The 20,783-nt window shown below is 41.5% G+C and overlaps 1 protein-coding gene across 8 annotated transcripts in view; it reads right to left on the bottom strand.

Moving 5' to 3' along the window:
- The window catches only part of LOC311500118 (neurexin-1a-like), a gene marked incomplete at its 5' end in the record, with an annotated part of 245,797 nt that overhangs the window by 23,999 nt on the left and 201,015 nt on the right, over window positions 1-20,783 (bottom strand). For all 8 annotated transcript variants that reach the window (XM_084561318.1, XM_084561319.1, XM_084561321.1 and 5 more), the window contains 3 exons: window positions 12,072-12,391; window positions 13,766-13,855; window positions 19,311-19,482. In XM_084561318.1, coding sequence (XP_084417444.1) covers window positions 12,072-12,391; window positions 13,766-13,855; window positions 19,311-19,482 — 582 coding nt within the window. The remainder of the gene's footprint in view (window positions 1-12,071; window positions 12,392-13,765; window positions 13,856-19,310; window positions 19,483-20,783) is intronic.

The raw sequence follows: 20,783 nt of genomic DNA, 5'->3' as shown, positions 1-20,783 counted from the left end.
GATCGAACAGACGTGTTTGCAAGAATCCTTTCGTTTTTAGTCTGATCCAGAATTTGCCTCGAGTAGGTTGAGTAATTTGAACTTTTCGGGGCGGTTACAGTGGATTGCATTGTCTGCCGGGAATTTATTAAAAAACCATAAAATAAAAATAGGTGCCAGGCTTTTCTGTTGCTCGACTATGTTGGCGGTCGAATTGTGCAAATGTTTAATTAAAAAGCAAATAGGTTAGGCAGTGCTGTAAATTGGTACCAACACGTCATGGAAGTGTTTAAACTTAAATGGAGCAGCTTGCCAGGTTGGCATCCAATACTTAATTCTATTTAGCGCAATGGAAATACGAGCAGCTTGGCAAGTTCTCTGTTTCTGCTTTTCATTCGTTCTGAGCGGTCATATCACGTAGCTTACACACAGCGGCACAAGGCTACGGCTTTTCTTTTTGTTCATTTCCCAGTTTGGGATTAATAAAGTAATCCCAGTATGTGTGTGTGTGTGTGTGTGCTATACCCTCTAGTCTAAACTTGCAAAATCTGGTTTAAGGTACATAGAAGGAGGCCCTGGGGGAAGTCTGCAGATGCATTCATAGGTTTAAGCGGGTTTGCAGTTGTCATTGTAAAATATGCCAAAAGGCAGACATCTGGGGGCCTTTTCACATGAGGCAGGTTAGCCTTGTTTCCATTTATGCTATGCTAATCTAACGGGCTCTATCTGCACGTTAACTGTTCAAACATGGGATTAGTACGAACCTTCTTGTCCACCTCCCTACGAGAAACAGTAATTGTATTCTCCAAATATCCCCAAAGCCATTTCTCCATTCATCTCCTCGTCAGACAAGAAAAAAAAAAAAAAAAGCTTTACTTGCTGGCTTGCAGATGCCTTTTTTCTTTTTTTCTTTTTTTTCTACCACATGGGATTTATTTATTTTATCTTAATTTAATCTAGTGCTGCTGGAATTACTTCATATTATCTTCCCATCTTTCCCCAAACTCGTCTTGATCCGGTGTCAAGACGGCTGTTTCCCCGAACAGAACCGGCCATCTTGATATGTGTACAGTCTGATCTTAATCTAAGGCTCTCAGTAGCTGTGCACGCAGTTACCACACTGGTATAAAACCCTAAATAGACTCTAGATTGCAAAGTTTTGTTTTTCCTTTTTAGTCACCAGCCAAGCACAGTGCATTTGTTTTCTGCAGTTGAAAGGATAAATTATGGTCTTTATCTGAGGATAGAGGAAGTGTGTGATTTCTGTTTGGTGAGAATTAAAATGTCAAATTTGACTCGCGCTGCTTGCGGCATTCATCAGCGGAGGGCCTTTTTGGATGCAAAAGCTAGTTTGTGCCTCACACGTTCTTTTCAGCCGTTGAGAAAACGATTGTTAAAAATGGAGCGAGCTCAGCACAGCTCAATGAGCAATTGGCACAGGGCTCGCGTTCATGAATGTAATGCATAAACCAGGTGGAGGCGACACACTGTAGGACAAATTCTGTCTTATGTTTAACAGTTGGTCTAGGCCTGTATTTTGCGTCTACAAATCATAACAGCAAATGTCCTAAGAGACAACAATATGGTCCATAAAACATGCTGCAAAGCTGTTAGTGTCAGCATCTCCTCCACGCACAAGCCAACGATTTATAAAACAACAGAGACAACATTCTCACTGCGTAGGTTTAATTCTTGTCGTCCGAACAGACTTAGTGGGACAATCTGTAGTCTTCTGTAAGGCTGCCAGTAGTGTGAAACCTGCAAAAGCAAACATGCGTCTTTGTTGTCTGTTTTAATAATGGCGTGCTCAACTTGGCTGAAGCAATTTGGAGGAAACTTTCAAACCAGCAAATAGAAAATAAATCGCCAAAGAAAGACGAGGCATGGTGTCGTCTCAGCGTGTCAATCATCTCTGCTGTCAACTATCAAAAAAACGCAAACATTCATCAAATCAAGTGCACACATGTTGAAATACACTGGCACGCATGTGTTCACCCCTGCCAAGGTGGACCGGATCGGTGAGTCACATGGTCTCTCTATGTGTTCAACACCATGTTGAAGGGCAGTTTCCATAAAGGGCCCTGGTGAGGCTGAGATGATGGATATGGCCTGTCGCTAGGAGTGAACGCCGCAGGCCTGGGGCCACTGCAGGTCTACGGCGTTACCTCCTTTGCCATCTGTCAGCGCTGGGTGGGCACAAAAGCATGACTGGGTCTGGGGCAGCACACTCCAGGGCCACCAAAAAACGACGCACGTTGCTTTGGGGACAAGCTGGGGAGGTCGTAAAGACGGACGAAAGTGCTGCAGAGGAGAGCTGTCCATCTGCATGTCCCGCAATCGCGCTGCTTCTCCCCGTTTTGAAATGACTGTTGCCGTTACTCATGCGGCTTATGAATCTCTGCTTCTTTAGCTTCGGTAGGTTGTGACAAAAAAAATTGTGATAAATGCATTAAACCAAGAGAAATCAATAGCTCGTCTTTTAATAAAACAAGATGCCTCTGAGCTCTTGCTTTTTCCCGTGAGGCTTACAGTAGCTCAGCAGCATGATGGTCAATCCCATACATCTGCATTGCAGGGGAAATCTTATCCCAAGGATGTTTTCTTTCTCTGAATAATTGAAGGCACCATAATCTTACAGGACACTGACACTCAGACTAAACACTGCAGTATTTCTCTAAGACCATGAGACAGTTAGGTTTAATATCTTCAGTGAAATAAGACTTGACTCATCCCTTGTCGGTTAATCCCTCTCGCTTTTAATGTGGAACATTGTGTTTCCTTAGTAACCTCTCCGTTTGCCGTGCATATTTTTTTTTTTTTAATTGGTGAGCACACAGAGGTAGAATTTATAGGGGGAAAAGGTGGCTGCTTGTTTTCATTCGATAATAAGATCTGCCTCTAGATGAGCTGAACAAAACTGTTCCACTTGGTTAGCAATGTGACAAGCAATTCCTAATACAAATATGAAAAGGAGACTAGATAGAAATTGTAAAATCATTTTACAAATCAGTAGCTTTACCATTTATCTCCACCCGGTCCACCTATTATCAGTATCTCAAACAGCGTCTGATTATATTGTGTGAATACTCGACAAAATTGTTTTATATGTAGAATGGTGTTAAGTTTAATGTCTGACCGAAGTAAAAATTATACTATACTATAGGAATATGTTCATGATGTTACTGTGTGCAATAAAAATAAGGTAAAAACTATTATTTACCTATTCATTCATTGTATTTTTACCTAAAAAATACAATGAATGAATATTGTTTTTAGACAATCTCATATTTTGGACCATCAATAAGAGGATCCCTTTGTGTATCATCTCCAACATCCTCTCTTGGAATCGTTTCATGCTGTCTCATGTTTCGCAACAGAGACACAAACGTCTACAGTTCGCAATAAAATTAACAAATTGAGTAAACTTCTGAGTTTTATTCTGTAATAAAAAAGAGGAGGATCCTTAATGTTAACAGCCGGCCGTTCAGAACGCAGTGTGCGCTAAGCTTTCTCGTTAAATGCTTTCAATTCTTTTTTTTTTTTTTTTTTTTCTCCATTAGCTGAGGAGAAAGGTGCCTTTTGAGTAATTTCATATATCGCCTGTCAATCAAAAGCAAACTTATTGAACTGTGGTGAGCAGTCTGTTGCTTAGTAACTTGGTAACATTTAAATAGAAGGCAGCTGATGACCAACTCTGACACACTATAAAGACAAAAAACAGCTAGTTGCGTAACGGGTTAGGCCGCTGAAAGATTGATATGGTCTTTTTCTACGCTGTGCTGTCCACATGTTGAATTCCTGAACATATATTGGGTGCTGTTCAGCCAGGAGTTGATATTAAATTCACTGTTTGGGTAAAGAAATGCAACACCTGTTTTATTGTTTTTTTCTTTTTAGAGAAACTCTGCAAGGAAGTTTTTATTTTTTCATTTCCCCAACGTTCCGGTAGTGTTTCTGCTGTTTGAAGCAGCTGGATACTTGTGAAATTTGTGAGAGTGTAAGCTTCTAGTCTTGCTCTTCCAATTAATCAGTGTCCTGGGAGGTACTGCTTCCAGCCATGGCCACGTTTTGGGTGTGATGACGGTCACCTCTAAGACTGCATTTTATACTCCTGATTTTGAATCGTGTGCCAAGACGCTAACAAATTCTTCTCAAAGGCTTCTCAAACTGTGGCTTGTTGCGTTAGTGCTTGATACGATTGATTGAATCTAGCCTGTGAGATGGTGAAAAACTGATCAGATATAATCACCTGCCTATGCCTCTCTTTTCCTAACAGTTTTCAGGGACAACCTACCATGTGGTTCTGTGTAGTAAACCACCTGGGAAGTCGAGATAGAGTTGGTATTGTCAAACGCATGAATGAGCCATTTTTCCCACTAAGTAGTGAGGCAGTGACCTAATGCCAAGGGCAGACCTAACGCTACCTCGCTATATTTTATTTTCTCTCTGAAACGCTTGGGTCACCTCCGTCTTCTGAAACAGAAGAGTGGGGAATGGCAACAAGTTCTGGTTGAATCTTAACCCCAACTTTTGAATGAAAGTCTGTCTCCGAACTTACATCATTCATTTTAAAAATAATTGAAAGCTGAATCCTTCCTCCACGCTGAAGGAGCTCAACAAAAGAAGCTGCACTTACAGCTAAGATAAGACTCTCTTCTGAATGCTGATGCATGCAGGATTCGTATTAAATCTAGGCTGCAAAGACTTATTGCAGCCCCAATTTGTAAAACAATAATCCTGCCAGCATCAGGACTATCACAACAGTGCCTTAAGGTTGTACCAAACACAATAAAGAGACACTGCATCGATGATTACAAACGGAGAGAAGCTGCAGACTGAGAAGTTATTGGGTACTAAGTGTCACAATAATCTTGCGGTGAAAAATCTCGCCGCAAGATTACTGTGAAGTTTATTATAGCGAGAGCCGGTGAGGAAGACTATGAGGTACCCAAACACTGCATTGAAGGTGTAGCAGTACGGCATGTCGAATCTACGATTATCCCCGTACATAGGTCAGGTTAGTGCTCCTCGACTCGGAGACCAAGACAAACACAGCCACTATGTGCCACTTCAGCTGGAACTGAACCATGTGCTGTGAGTGCAAATGAAATGGCCCCACACAATGCGTTTTGAATGTTCCTCACTTCCTCGGAATGGCCATTACATCCACCTCACTCAGGGTTAATTCAGAAATAGTGGGGGCAATTGGCTATTTGGTGGCAATGATGTGACATAGCGGCCATTCGTTCTCCCTCGGAACACGCTGTAGTGTTCATTTCTTGATTTTTCACCAGCAACAAGCTATAAAACTGAAATCCTACAAAGGTTATGAAAGAAGCATGGCAAGCGTGAAATGCCAGATGAGGTCAGAAATTACTGCTGCTGAGTCTAAATGTGGGTTTTAAAAAAAAAAAATGTTTGAGACTGAGCCCATGACTGATGAAAGTGTTGCTACATTTACCGTATATATTTTTCATTGCTATGAACTGGGTATCTGCGGCATCATTTCTGGAAAGAATGCGGTATTAAGTTAATGTTATCTCTATAAACAGATATACGGATATGCTAAATTGTCATCAGACGATGGGGGGGCTGCTGCTTATGCAAACAGAACGTTTTCTAAATGTAAAAAAATACCAGATGGCTTTTATTATTATAAAGTTGTAACATCAGCTGCAAAGCGTTTGTCAGTGAGCTTAGCACTGATCATCAAAAAATGCATCTTGCTAAACAAGACAGCGGCCATTTGTGGCGTTTTTTTTTTGATAGTGGATCATTTTGAAAGACTGGAGTAATGGGTCAAGATGGAGCAGCCTCAATGAGCTGTTAGATGAAGAGCTGCAGGCGATAGTCTTTAGCTTCTGCAAATGAAAATAGTTTAAGATGATAATATAACAGTAAGGATGTAGAAAATATATATCACTGACTGCGTTTACATGGTCTTTAGTATCCCGGTTTTGAGGCTTATCCCGGCTTTGAGCATATCCGGGATATGGTGTTTACATGGAACACAGAGAAACCCGGTTATTCACATCCCCGTATACATGATAAATACCAGAACCCCGTTTTCTGATCACTGTATCCTATCTGCGCATGCGTGTTTTACGTCTTTTTCTCCAACGCGACCTAACTTGTTCAACGGAGCGAGGTGGAAAACCAGCGTCACGTAGCTTTTCCCCAACAGATTTGAATACATCGGCATTTTTCGGTGTTTTCTGCCATCTAAACACGTCGTTATGTTTAGTTCTTTCATCACTTTAAGGGAAGATTCAGTCTCTTCGTCGCTCCAAAAGTGAGAAGTTCTCGTTGCCGCCATGTTGTTTGTATATCTAGTGCGTCACCTGGCGTCACTCGCGCCTGCGCAGACAGTGGGCAGCCGTCAGAGATCGGGATAAGGTGTATACATGCTCCAGTATCCCGGCTTCTATCGGAGTACTCCAGGTAGCAAAACCGGGTTTCTTGAAACCGGGAAATGGGCATATCCGGATTTCTGAATTCAGGAGATGGTGTTTACATGGACAAACACAAAAACGGGATACTTCAAAAACCCGATCAAAACCGGGAACTGTAGTTCAACATGAAACCACAATGAGTATTAATATAACACACACACATACATTCCCAGAACAAGGCTACAACTCTGCATCATTACGGTACGCTGCAAACTTTTTCTCCTCGAGTATTCTGTCTTCGCGTCGCTCCATGATGCGGGAGCCAATACCAACTTTAAAGTATGTTCCCGCATCCACCGCTGGATGGTGAATGGCAGCATCGCGCTAAGGAACGCTTGTGAGATTTATATACTGTATGTGTGCTGGCCACGGTTGATAATACAGAGCGACGCAGGTGAGGATCCATCACTGTCAAGAGCTCTCAATGGCTCTTCTAGATAGCAGACATTTGTCTTTTTTTTTCTTTCTCTCTCTCTCTCTTTCTCCTGGGAGGGTTACAGCTACATAGTGTGCTATCTCGTTTCCTTGGGTGCTTTTGATTAAGCGTCATCTGGTATTCTTTCAGCAGCTTGACATTTACCTTCATGTTGTCCACCAAGCCCTTCAAAAACACGACAATCATATCCCTAGCTTACTGTAAACATTTTCGGCAGCTGTTTAGCTCTAATGTCGCCAAAAAATAAACATATAAAAGCACAAGCAGCACAAATTGGACAAATTAAAAAGTTTAGCTGAGGCCCACGGAGGCCAACTAACAAGAGCTAGGTCACCACAATACTGACAGTCTGACCACTGGCAGCTAGTATTGTCATTAGACCTGTGTGTGTGTTGGGAGTTTGGGCTCCAAATTGACATCAGCAAACACTGCACTGATGCAAAGTTCAACTTTTTAGGTGCAAAGAGAGGAAGACCTTCCTAAAAATTTTAATAAATTAGGCTGATGCAAGCTTAGGCTAAAACAAAGCCTCAGAGAAGTAGCATTACTTGGTGTGTGTGTATATATATATATGTGTACAGATGCTGGTTCATTGTTTGTGAATGCATACACTAGTGCATTATGGTTTAATTGGATGTGACCAAGCACCGCTGCAGGGAGCAGACACTTCATTAAGACCTGACAGTCCGGCCCTTACAATGAGCTACCTCCCACGCATAAGGCAAGAAGCACACAGCTGAAAAAAAAGTCATTACAGGGAATATTTGACACCCAAGTTTAGAATCTCTTAGTCAGGAAATCGTCAAAATATATCCAAAATAAAGATTACATCAAGGCTAAATCTCACTGCTATTCTGGTATTATAACTCTATAGGGCTACTGGAGTGGGTTTTAAATCCTGGAGCAGTCTCAATCCAATTATCCTTTAAGCAAATGTAAAATTCTAATCACAATTAAAATAACAATTGTGACTCATCAGCTTTTTTTTTTATTTTTTTCCCATGGTGCATTTCTCTCCTGATTGCAGCAGTGTACTCTGAGATGATAAAAACCTTGTTAATGAAGCATGAGTGGACACCCAGTGGCTTGAGAAAAATGACATTAATGTAATGGTACCCATAAGCTAACGATCACAGTATTCAATAACAACATTTAGAGAACTTTTGGATAGGGCACCTGAGCAGGCAGACCCTTCAAAATAATTATTTTAATGATGATTAGTGCGTTGACTTTACCCTAGGAGAAAACCAGGCCAATGCAAGCAGACACAGCAAAAATTCTGTTTACTTACATAGAAAAATACAATTTCAAGTTTAGTTTGTTCTGTTTTTGTTTTCTGGCAAAATCTCTTTTCTCATTATGCAAGTGCCTGGACAAATTAACACATGAATGAGCTACTGGTAGCAAAGACCAACTGTGGTGTCGTCCCACGTTGCCTGTCTCTGGGCCAAAACATTTTCTTTAAAAACAACTGGTGCATGGTAGCCTGACGAGCCAGACCCACATTAAATGTAGGGTCTGGGCACTCTCCATAGACTGGGCTCAACCGGAGGGGTGGGATAAACGGTTGTCTTTCAAACTCCCTCTCCACGCAATAGGATAGCGCTACAACCAATCAGAGCAACGAAGAAGGTGACGTAGTCAGAGCGACGGAAAAGAGAGTTCCTTGCATGTGTTGTGGAAAAAACTTATCCTAATAGATATTAAATAGTTCTTGTTGCATCCTGTTTTTTTTTTTTTTTTTTTTTTTATGAGTTCGCCTACAGGTTGAGTTTCTCCTGCATTAATCATTTTTATGCTGTGGATCAAACTTTTGCCGTATCCGGTTGGCAAAACTCCAAATACATCCTTCTTTTGTAAGAACGACCTCAGTGCAGTTTCTTGTTCTTTTCTCAGAGAAAAGCTTAACTTCAAGTCTTTCAGAGTGGCGGCCAAAGCCGATTCGAAAGAAAGTTGTTCGCTAGCAGCAGCCATCGCTCTGGTAGTTCTAGCAGGATGGGGAATTCACGCGTAATTCACGGAACTTATGGTCGCAGGTCAGTCGTCATCATGTTAAGCCCGCCCACCGACTCGTGATTGGCCCGGTCCATCTTGGATTTTTCGAAATCTCAAGTCAACGGAGAGTAACTAGACTGCCCCTGGAAGCAAATGTAATTTGCTGCCGCTAGGGGCGCGTCTAGATTCTAGGCTAGGTGCATGGATTTGTGGGTGGAAATAACTCTCCACACCTCAAGGTGGCGGTAGTCTGTTTTTGTCATTCACATATGAAAACAGGAAGACAGATACAAACCGTCCTGGCTTCTCCTGAATCATGCTGATAGGCTGGTCTGTTTTTTTTTTTTTTTTCCAGTTGAGATGAAAAGAGCCTTCTGCGTGTACCCTCTTAACACCATCCTTTGTTTGCTTTTGTAACTTCAGTTTAATTCTCAAGCACCGGCCATTCAACCCGCTCAGTCGGCCAAGTAGCCGTCGATAGAGGTCAGGGACATTGCAAGCTAACCCCTCAGGCAGCATAAAATCAACCATGAGTTTGTGCAGTTTGTCACTCTGTATGGGGAAAGCCATGCCCACTTATCCAAACCCAACTTATACATTTATAATAATAGGTGACGCAGATATTTAGCATCAATAATGTCACATTGTAGAAACTATGGTGCACTTACAACTCTGACGGTACCTTCCAATGTATGTTGAGTCATCGCTTTTCATTTTTAGGCAGACCTACAAATGCCATCTCAGTTTGTCTTTCTTTTTTTTGCCTGCTTTTCAAGCGTCTAATCAACATTTTCTGGAGCGTCATTTTCACTGAGCTTTAACAGTCACAGCCCGATACTGCCGCTCCCCGTGTTAGCCATTTTATTTCTACTGGGGCCATCCATACTACAAATATATGTGTCCCGCTAATGTAAGTCTCTTAAAAGCATTCGCTGAATTACGTTCGCCATCAGAGGGGAAATGGAACAGCTGGACAAGATTAAAATGCTGACTATTCAAGGGGGAGGACAGTGAACGCATCATCTCTTTTTTACCGAGGCCAGACCTGATGTCTTTCTAAGTGTAGTGTCCTGAGACGGTAACGTCCTACCGCGGGAGCTCGCTCGCCATGGGAAGGTCGCCGCGTTGAATCGAACCGGACACACCTCCCAACGCGCACGTTTCTGCTGCCTCGTTCATCTTTCCACCAACCTCGCAAAGCAACTGTTTGACCTCGTGACCCTTTTTTTTTTTCCAGTATGAATAAATTAGACCAAACGTAAAGCGGCACAGTTAGCCTCACTATTTTCCCACCCTTTAATATGCCACTTTAAAGGTTAGCGCGCAACCTCACAGCACACCTCTCTAAAAATACTTCTAGACTGTATGCTATTAAAACGAGGCACCAATTAGATGTTCTTCTCTAAAAAGCAAAATACGTTTGAACTGTACACTGCTTACGACAAAACAATGTCTGCTCACGTGATTGCTACAAGGCAAACCTATTGATCAAAACATTCATGCAGAGTCTCATTACCATATTGTCAGATATCCAGATATACAGACACCCTGCGTATAATGCCCGTCTCTGTAATACACTACCTTTCTAAATTGCCACGGTCATTTATATTACTTTATTTCTCTCTGGATGAAAAGGCCTGAAAAAGACGGCATCCATCTTATCAAGCCTGTTCCTTTCTGCCAATCTCTTGGTTCCGTAGTAGCAATTTATAACACTCCACGGAGCTGGGGTATAATTATAGCCTATTGTCTGATATTTCACCGGCATTACATGCTCTTGCAACGGTTCAGGAACCATGCTGAGTCTGGGAGAAAGCCATTCCACCGGATCAATATTTATGATTGTATTATTTGTCAGCATCTGCAGACCCTTACACAAACCGCTGCGATGGCCTCAGGTTGGAGGGAGTTGGGGGGGGACCAGCCGGTAATGTGTGATATTTACGGACGCCAAGTTTAAAACTAGGTGCAAATTATCCGTGGGAGTTTTTCCATTTCGTAACGCGAGCTGTGGGTTGAACAGTCTGAAACGGTGAAAGAAAGGCCTGACATTTTCTTTTGCTTTGAATATACTGTAATTGTTCTTTTTGAGCCCGAAAGCTCTACGTACGAGCTTAATTTTGACTTCACAGATACGTCGAGGTTCAAGGATTTTTTTTGTGCTTTCAGATAAAAGCAGCAACAGGTCCTAATGTGGAAATAAATGGATTTAAAGAAGATGACAGTAATTCAGAACAGAATTGCGTTACGGCGGCGCTGAGAAATGTTCTCTGTGTTCTGATATTTATATTAACTGTTGTCTCCGTGATGTTATAGAGTATAGAGACAGGACCACTACACAGTCAGTCAAAATTGAATTAAAATATATTGATTGTGTACATATTTTTCTGTCTTGCTATCGCAAAGCATCTTTGGATCGGCTCAATGAGGTTGCTCTTCAGTCTTAACATCTTCCTGTGGACTAACACTTCAAGTTTAGTTTTACACCAAAATCATATGAAAGCATTTCCTCTCTTTCCATCTGAGTTGTGCGAAAAAAAAACCAAAAAAAAACATTCACAGTCCACTGAAGCTGTTCTTCTTGACCTAAATGAGTCAACACCGTCTTCTGTTAAGTATTCCTAGATCATTTGTTGCAAGCTAATTCCCACCGCCACGATTGTAGCGAGAAAGATCCACGCTTTTGAAATTCGTAGATACGGTAGTTTAACAAATGAAGACAAAAAGACTATTATAGCTGCCTTGGGAGTTAATTTACAAACGATTGAATAGGACAGGTTTGCTGTTCTTGTCAGAGAGTGTGCAGAAATGGTCTGACCGCCATTTCATTGGATAGGACGTGCATTTTGTGTTGCATTGTTTAGCCACACATTGTGACATTTGAGAAGCAATATGCTCCTGCAGACGCTGTTGCTCTCATGCGAGACAGATAAAGATGATGGAGGACCTCTACGATGGTTATCACACACCTCATGGAGTCATATCTGATTGCAAATGCTTCGACAGCGCGCCCGTGGTGCTGCTCCCAATTGTGGAACAATGGACGTATTTTTCTTCGGTTTTTAGGTCAGCGGATTCAAGGAGGAGAAAGACGTGACACAAAGTGAGGCACGTATTCTTCACATATGAGCCGAAATGCATTCTACTAATCCAGGATTACGCTGTGGATCAAGCGAAGATAATAATGACATGAACAGAGAGGATCCTACCTGCTGAGGCTCTCGTGGTGTGGTCTGCTTGACTCTTCTGCTGGACGCCGTGGTGGTGGTGATCTCCATGATGGACGTGGACGTTTCCGAGCGGTTGGCTGTGGTGCTCGACTGCGGCGTGATAGAGGAGGGCGACTCCCCGACGAGCCGCACGCTGCCCTGGATCTTTATATTGGGATCCCCCTCCGCGGCCATGTTGAACACCTTCAAGCCATTATAGTAGAGGCCCGAAAGCTGGCCCTGAAAGGATCGACTCCGATCTCGCTCCCAGCCTCCGATCTGTATAGTGGTTTGGCTGTTGAAGATCGTAAGCTGTCGCCCTGTGGGAAAACAACGTTACACATATATACAAGAATGTTGAACTGTGGACTCGGCCACTCTTACTGAACAGGAAAATAAAAAGGACAGAAAGACAGATTATTTGCCCAGTGGCTAATGAGTCCAATAAATTACAGGTCGTGGAGGCAAACCCTGGTAATTTATTGCAGTTATAGTGATGAGATGCCTATGAATAGAAAAAAAACAAAAACAAAACATGAAATAAAAACACAGGATTTAGAAAATCAATGCAGCTTTGCTAAAAGGACAGTCTAATCTATAATAGAAAGAAAGAAGATTAAGAAGTATTGTTGGGGGGATAGAACTGAGTTAGCTACACTTGAGAAGATAAAATAATCTTGTAATATAAATAGACAATTTCTCTGAAAGTAAACTGCCTTGAAAATTAAACATACTTCATATAAAACATCCGTATATGAAAGCTAAAACTGCATTGCTAATGCTAATCTTGCAGTTTTCCTTTAAATGTTAGCATTTATGACCCTGATATACAGCAAGCATGAAAGCTAAAAGTCTAAACTGGCTACGAGAAGTGAGAATATAATTTTTCTTATGCACAGTCTCACCGGAAGCAGGATACGCTTCCCTGTTAAAGTTCATCCTTTTAGCAAAAGCAACCAAGGAAAATTAAAATTAGAACGGACACAGTATGACTGGGCACTTAGAATAAACAACTGAAAGAAAATAAAGAACATTTTATGACAAAACAGAAAAACGAAAGACAGTAAAACATAAAAAATGATAGGGCTAGTTTCACATTTTGAGTGAAAAATATGAATTAGTTGTTGAACTATAAAAAAACAAAGCATGCACTCAGTTTGTTTTATATTACAGTTCCTTCTTCTAAAGCCCTATACATATTTACAATGTCTGTTAAAGGGACTCAAAATTGTGATGCCAATCGGTATTGCACACTATTTATCACCGCTAGCAGTTTAGTCAGAAGAGGTCAAATGACACTGTATATGTTTCAAAAGTGAATGTCAAATAACACTTAGCGACTGATGGATGGCTAAACTAGAACTTTTACATTTATCATTTATGTGTTTACAGCAAAATGCTACAGTAATTTATAGACATTTTTTAATCAGTGCTGGTATTACTTACAGTAAGTGGATTTATGTTCATATTTACAGTCCCTTTAACCATAAGTTGACAATAAACACGTATTAAAACATCTATAAAATAAATACATTATTATAAAAAGTATGAAACACTAAATTTAACTGTTCAAATTTAATTTTAAAGTTTTACTGAACATTTATTTTTTTTATGGTTTATTATTTACAAAGTAGTGCTACACCTTGGTTATGATCAAATTATTTTATTTGAAATTTTAATCAGTGATTTTTTACCTTTGTCGAGTAGCCATTCGTCAACTACTCGACCAAGTCGGTATGGGATTCGCTGTCTAGCAATCGCCAGGCGTTCGTTATCATTGTTGCCTTTAAAGTTTAAAGAGACATTTCATTGGTTACAATCTGTAAGGTCAAAGGTTAAATATTCATACTTAATGCTGGAGCTGTACAACTGCACAAGGTTTTTATATTTAAAAAGTTTGATAGGTATTTAAAAAAACAATATTTACCGAAACATTATTTGAACAAACGTCACTCCTTTTATTTTATTTTAGCCAACAAATTAGGCCTATGTTAATTGAAAATAAGTGAATGTTTCATCTAGGTTAATAGAGCTACATTATAAACCAACCAAAAAAATAAAAATAAATCACAATTTCCTACATTTCCATTACAAAAGAAAAAAAAAAATCATCTTTCCCCAGATATTTCCATCCCATTTGTCATTACCCTCTTTTTAACTGGCTTTTAAACTAGTTAATATACATTTTCCAAAAGAACATCATTTAAATTTATTATTAAATCCACCTTTTATGGTTTAAAGGAGAAAACAATTTAACTTTAACCTTATGCCCACCCCATTTATAAATAGCCTAATTGACAAGAAACGATAAGCTATTTGCCATATAACAATTAACACGGCATACATTCAGAGCATCTAGTCAGAGGAAAAAAGTCAGAAGACAATGTCAGAGTATGTACATACACTGTAAAACCTTCACCAGAACAGCTTTGACAACGGCTATGGGTCATTAGGAACATCAAGTTGACTGGCTGAATGTTGCACAGTATATGTTTGACATAAAAGCAGTTTTTTTAAGAGTGTTTTTTAAAAATGAGCCCAATAAGTGACACGGGAGAGTAAGAGCGGCTACAGGAAAACTCCACTCCAGGATTGGAGGGCCACTTTGGCATTAATGAGGGCAAACTCTGCATCACCCTTTTGTCAAGGCCAATAACCTCTCGAGAACAGAAGACTTTCAGCAAAGTGGCACTGTCTCTGAGTGCTTTTCCCCTGGTATTGTCTGCCGAGATTGAATTCAGTCAGCTTCATTCTTCCGGCAGATTGACAATGTTTGTCCCATCAACTATATTAATTCAGTTCTGGCAGATAAAAGATCCGGTAGCTAACAATGATTCGGCGGAGAATGGCTTCCGAGAGGAGAGGAGAGGAGAGGATCGCAAAAGACATGAAGGAGAGGAGGTAACCTTGTAACAGATGCACAGTTGGCCTGATGAAAGGTCTTGGAGGAAAGAAGACGCATAAAAAGACATTTTTTAATCGCATCAGCTTGAATTACTGCAGAGGATCAGCTACACAGAGAAGGGTTTAAGGCTTGTCTATACGGCTCATGGAATTTGGCTGCAGTTGATTGTGCCAGGTTGGGGCACAAAGGCTTGTGAAGGAGATTTAGTGGAACACTTCTCCTTCAACACTGATGCACAAAGATACACTCTGCATTAAAGCCACATGGGATCATGGCGTGTATTATTTGATTGGCCAGTCATCAGGCCGTCAAGTCTTGTATCCGCATTTAAATTAGCATTTTTTTTTTTCTAAATTCCCCCCCCCCCCCCATCATTCACGTCACTTTAATTGAGGCACATTTCCAAGTAAAACTCAGCTGCTACTTCACTTTTTATAAAGGGCTTAATGAGTTCCCCAAGAAGCTGTGCACTAGTTTTTACCATATGTCACAGTAACAGGAGTAAATAGTGTATTCGTTTATCCAAACACACAAACACAGCTGTGCTTCCCTATATTTTTTGAACGTGATATGTTAATGAATAATCCCTGATTTCTGTCGTGATGGTACATTCACCACCCTTGTTATTATACCGTCACCTCAGGTTGTCAGTCAAAGCCTGCTAGTTACGTCACCCCTGCAGTTTTTCTGCCACTGTGACACTTCATCCAAGGAGAGGTCAGCTTCAGACTGGGCTCTGGAGAACTGTTAGCCTACAGATGTTGAGAGGACAGTGAGGACGTACGAGTTTCGACTCAAAAGACGCTTGTTTTTAATGGATGTTAATCCCCTGATATGCATTCTTGCCTCGTTTATCGACAGTAGCATTCCTTTCATATCTTCCATGTTTCATTTCTATTTACAGATATTTATTTATGTGCTTCTGCCGAAATTTTGCCGCAAGTTTGTTGACATAGATGGCACGACAAAGTAGTGCGAGGGGCGAACATATACAGCAAACATGCCCTCGTCCTCACACACGGCACGCCACTGTGCCTAAATCCTCTACTTTTGTGCAAAAGCATGCTCCCGTTTTCAAAGACAGTCGCGCTTTTCTCCGTTGGGCTCTGCGCCGCGTGGCACGCTCAGTCTATCCTTACGCTGGGGTTAATTAAGTGTGGATATAATCAAGGTGTGATCGTGTATTGATCCCCACTGTGGGACACCGGAGTGTTAAACAATGCTATCCCCTGAGCTTTGATGCAGCAGTGGAGCCCATTCATCCTGCCTGCGAGCGCAGCCTGTGACTGCTGCTGAGCGGTGATTTGGTTTGGTGTGGGACAGCCCCGGCTTATCTCCGCCGCCAGACAGCCGCGATTCAGCTGAGCCGTCCCAGCCGACCCGCTTTGCCCTCACTCACTTGTTTTCTTTTTTTGTTAATAAAGTGGTCAGATAAGGTGGGAGCTTTATCTCATTACAAGCCCTAGGACGCTCGCCGTGTTATATGCAAATGCTCCCTCTGTTCGTGGACCCGGGAGACGGAAAAAGAGGAGGAACCTACTCAAATCTGACTATTATTTTTATTATTCTGCTTCCCTTTTTTCCCCCCGCTGCTCTGGCCGTGGCAGCCATTGCACCATTTTTTGTAAGCATGCTCAGTGATGACTGCTTCCACAATAGGCTGAATGGGCTCACGGATAGAACAGAGGCAAAACAGAAAGGATGCAGCTTTAATGGATAAAGCTGACCCTCCTCCTCTTTTTACCCCACAGATCAGACTCCACACGGCGAGGTGGAGGAAACGGGACGCAGGGTGAGATCCACAGGGGGGTTAGGGGTGGACAGATAGAGTCAAAAAGGACAGAAAAGGAGGGGACGGAGAGCGGAGCGAGAGACACGGAGCTCTGTAAGTGCACCACGCTCTGATAACAATAAAAGAATAAGGCCAGGGACTTCTCCATTATCTTTGTGTGCAACGCGTGTTCACTGGGTGCTCCGATAGGATGCTGCACTGTACCCCGTGGGCATGGCAGCACCATTGTGATGGTATTACTTCCATGGCCAAGACTCGGGAGAAGGGGCTTTTTTTTATTTATTTTTTTTTTTTTTTAGCCCAGCCTTTTGTGTGTGGCGCCGAATGAAAGCAGGGCGAGAATAAAAGAAGGGGAGCTAAACTACAACAAACAGAAGCCTGGTTATGTGTCTGTGCGTTTTGCATTTCGGATTCGAATAATTGTACTAAAGACTTTTAATGGGCCTTAAGTATGCAGTACGAGACTTTTTAATGAGATTACGAGGGCAGCAATAGAGGCTCTGGTGAAGCAATTATTTCCTTGCTTTGAGAGTGATCGCTGCCTCCCATATAAACCCCTCCTCTCCGTCTTCCTCACTGCAGCCATCATTTTTATCTTTGCTGTCTGCTCTTATTATAATCACTGTTGATCTGTGAGTGGCCTAAGAGTGGCTGAGGGCTGCTATTATGAGTGCGTTAGAGGCATACATGGATACTAATCAAACTACAGGCGAGCTGAGAGAATAATGGCTCTGTGTGCTCGGGGTGAGGGGAGGAACTGCGCAGTAATTGTGATTAGATGTAATTAGTCTGCAACGAGTCTAATAAGGTAGCCGGACTTGGCATTGTCACTGATGCATGATTGGTGGGGATGAGATCGGTCACTTTTTCCCTGCAGCTTTTATAACGCAGCACTTATGAGAGGATTTATTCCTGTGCTATTACAAAGCCTTTTCTGCATTTTACAGCACATTAACCAAAATTCAAAATAATAAAAAAAAAAATGTCACCACTCGTATATTCCCATATCCTTTAGTGGTTTTCGCCATCACCTTCATTGCTTCACATTTTTGTATTATAAAAAGCTTGATCCAGTTTATGTGCAGCACATGCAGGTATTATCACCAGGGGGTCTGAGGGTGTTTGGTTTTTTTCAGGAGATTGACGCGGTAGCACGCGAGCATTTAACCCCGCCGTACATTCTGTCCTCTCCGCAACACGTCAAAAGCCATTAGTTTCCCTTTCCCACCCGAGGCAAGCGGCGAGGATTGAGTCCCGGTCATAAAACCCTCTTTCACTTGGATGAATGCACTGGTCATAGCTTAAAAAGGTCACCAAACATTATGCAAAAAAAAAGGGGAGAGACAGGTTCAATTTGTCTTCTGGTTGCCCACTCATTTTTTATTTTTTATTTATTTGTTTTCCCTGCACAACCTAACAAACGTTTTACATTTGATTCTGCAGCTTTTACTCTCCCGTAATGAATGCTACACTTGTTCCTACGGTGCGTTTTTCCGCTCTCCTTTAATCCCCCTTTAGCTTTTGTCAAAGCCTTTTTTTTTTAAAGCAGTTAGAAGAGATTAACAATTTCAACAACACGGGCAGTAAGCATTTAAATTCACACTGCTAACATTTTAACATTGTGACATTCTACAGAAACATACCAGTGTTGCTGAGCGGTTGTCTGCTTCCAGTCGATTAACCCCCCCCACCCCCTCCCACCCCAAAAAAAAAAAACTTTCAAAAACCGATGAAAGTTATCAGTAATTACTAAACTATAAAACAAAGTGCCAATCCGACTATTCCGCTCGTATAATGTGCAACTTCTTTATCAGTTACTAAACGCTCATTACACACAGCACTAATTAGCGAATTCATCTTCTCCTGCCATGTTAACTGTGTTTATGAAAAGTGTTACACAAATGAAATTATTAGTAACACTAATGACTAAGAAAATGAATAAAGCTTTCTTTGAGTCATTTCATCGTATGCCGGGAAAATGATTAATATTAAAGTACATTTTTTATGGTTAAGCTAGACGATCATGTGCAAAGCAACAGATTTACTTTGAGTGGGTTATTACACGTTCGTCTTGCCCGCCGTCCTCATCAATCTGCTGTATTGGCAGAGACGTAAATAGTGGAATGGCACACAATTACTTACAATAAAAGTGGTAATTTGTCTGTAAATAGTCTATTGATTCAGGCCAATGTGAACATACACCGTGGGTGGGTTATTTATGTACATGGAGAATGTGGTGCAGACATGTAGACCGGGTAGGTGGGAGTTTACGCTGGGAGAGTGCAACCAATGTACACAGGCTTACGTCGTTTTTGCATTACATACATCAAAGCTATGTGGGGTGGGGGGGCTCAACAACACTGGTATTAATCTGAACAGCTGCTGGAAACAGAAACATAAAAAGCAATTAAAGCACATGCCAAGTCAACGTAAAGACATCCTAACAGATAAGGCTCTAATAGCTAGCTTGATAATATCTCATGGTCTTTCTATCGCCTTTAAGCAGCAGCCGATGTAATTACAGGCAAAGTGGGTGACTCACCTGTGGGGTAGCGCTCAATGACTGGCAGGTCATCCACCTGCAGAGTGGCATTACCCCCACTCCGCGTAAACTTCACTATATGGTACTTTCCGTCATTTACAAACTTTGACGTCTCCTCAATGTTAATGTCGTCTGTTCCGACATTGAATACGACGGCAATGTTTCCTTTCTCCTGGAGAGGGAAGAACACAGAGAACAAAATATTTTAAGTAATCTGGGAACACTGCTGTGTACCATGTTCCTAGGGGACTGCAGCAAAATGGTTGTGGGGAAGCGCGTTGTGTAGTTTTTTTTTGTTTGTTGTTTGTTTAAGCTAAAGGAGGCTCGTTCTCTCCAGAGGGCGTGATGTTTGTCACTCCTGTACCCACTTGCTTAATTCTGCAGACAGTTATATTACGCTTTATTTGCTTTATTCTGCGTCTTCAAAAAAGGAATCAGACGTACAATGGAGACGATACTGTCAAAAGAAAAGTCTTACCCACCCCAATACCCATTACCTCACAGTCCCTGAACACATCCACACGCATTAATAGAAACCTGACGTCTTGTTTTGTTTAAATATCGTGGTAAATGTGTAAAAAGTGACGCTTACAGAAAGTAAGGGCACATAGCTTAACGGTCACCTTACATTTCTTGCACTGCTGATTGAAGATTTATTCAATTTTGTATTAACTCTTTGAAGTTATTCCGCTTAAGAGTGCAAAGGGCGATGGTGAATTATTGCAATAAAAATGCATCAGTAACCTAATAAAAAAAGCTATAATTGAAAGATAAGCGGACTGCTGGCTTAATGAAAGGACTCGTGGTCGTTGCGTTTAGGCCACGAGCCTATTTTAAAGATATACAGCAATTCCTTTGTGATCCGAGGGCCGAGGAGGGCCAGGGTTGGCAATCCACCACATTCAGTAACTTTATCGTAGTTTTTAATCAGAAAGAAAAGCGTGAAAGAGGCCGAAGGAAATGAAGTACACGACATCGTTTTCCGTATTTGTCTTCATTAGGTGGTACAGCAGCATGTGCTGTCCTCGAGGAGGGTCTTGTTTGCTGTGCATGCGCAACGTGTGATGTATCTATTTATTAAACTGCACGACCTGCTGGGTTACCCATAAGGCACATTGCTGTATGGATTACTGTCTTGGCAGCCGCACTAACAAAACATATGCGGTGCTTGTGAGCGTCTTATTGCTCCAGGATGATTTGTGGTTATCATAAAAAACAAAAAACAAACAAAAAAAAAAATATGCATACCACGTAGTTAATTATTAAGAGTATCCCCTTGATCTCCCTGTGCTCTGTGTACCTGTTTTGTGTGGTGCTGCCATCTGCTTCTCTTGAAGTACCATAAACATATATCATTTTTGCTTTAGCCATTCATCCATCACACAGACACACAGACATCCATTCCTCTGAGCCCTCAATGAATAAGATATGACCGAATCATTAAATTCCAGTGAACATCTCCATCATTACACG

The sequence above is a fragment of the Chelon labrosus genome, assembly GCF_963514085.1.
Source record: "Chelon labrosus genome assembly, chromosome: 15".
In the NCBI taxonomy this organism is placed as follows: domain Eukaryota; kingdom Metazoa; phylum Chordata; class Actinopteri; order Mugiliformes; family Mugilidae; genus Chelon; species Chelon labrosus.
The sequence above is the reverse complement of the archived record's forward strand: the minus strand, read 5'-3'. Positions and strand labels throughout refer to the sequence as shown.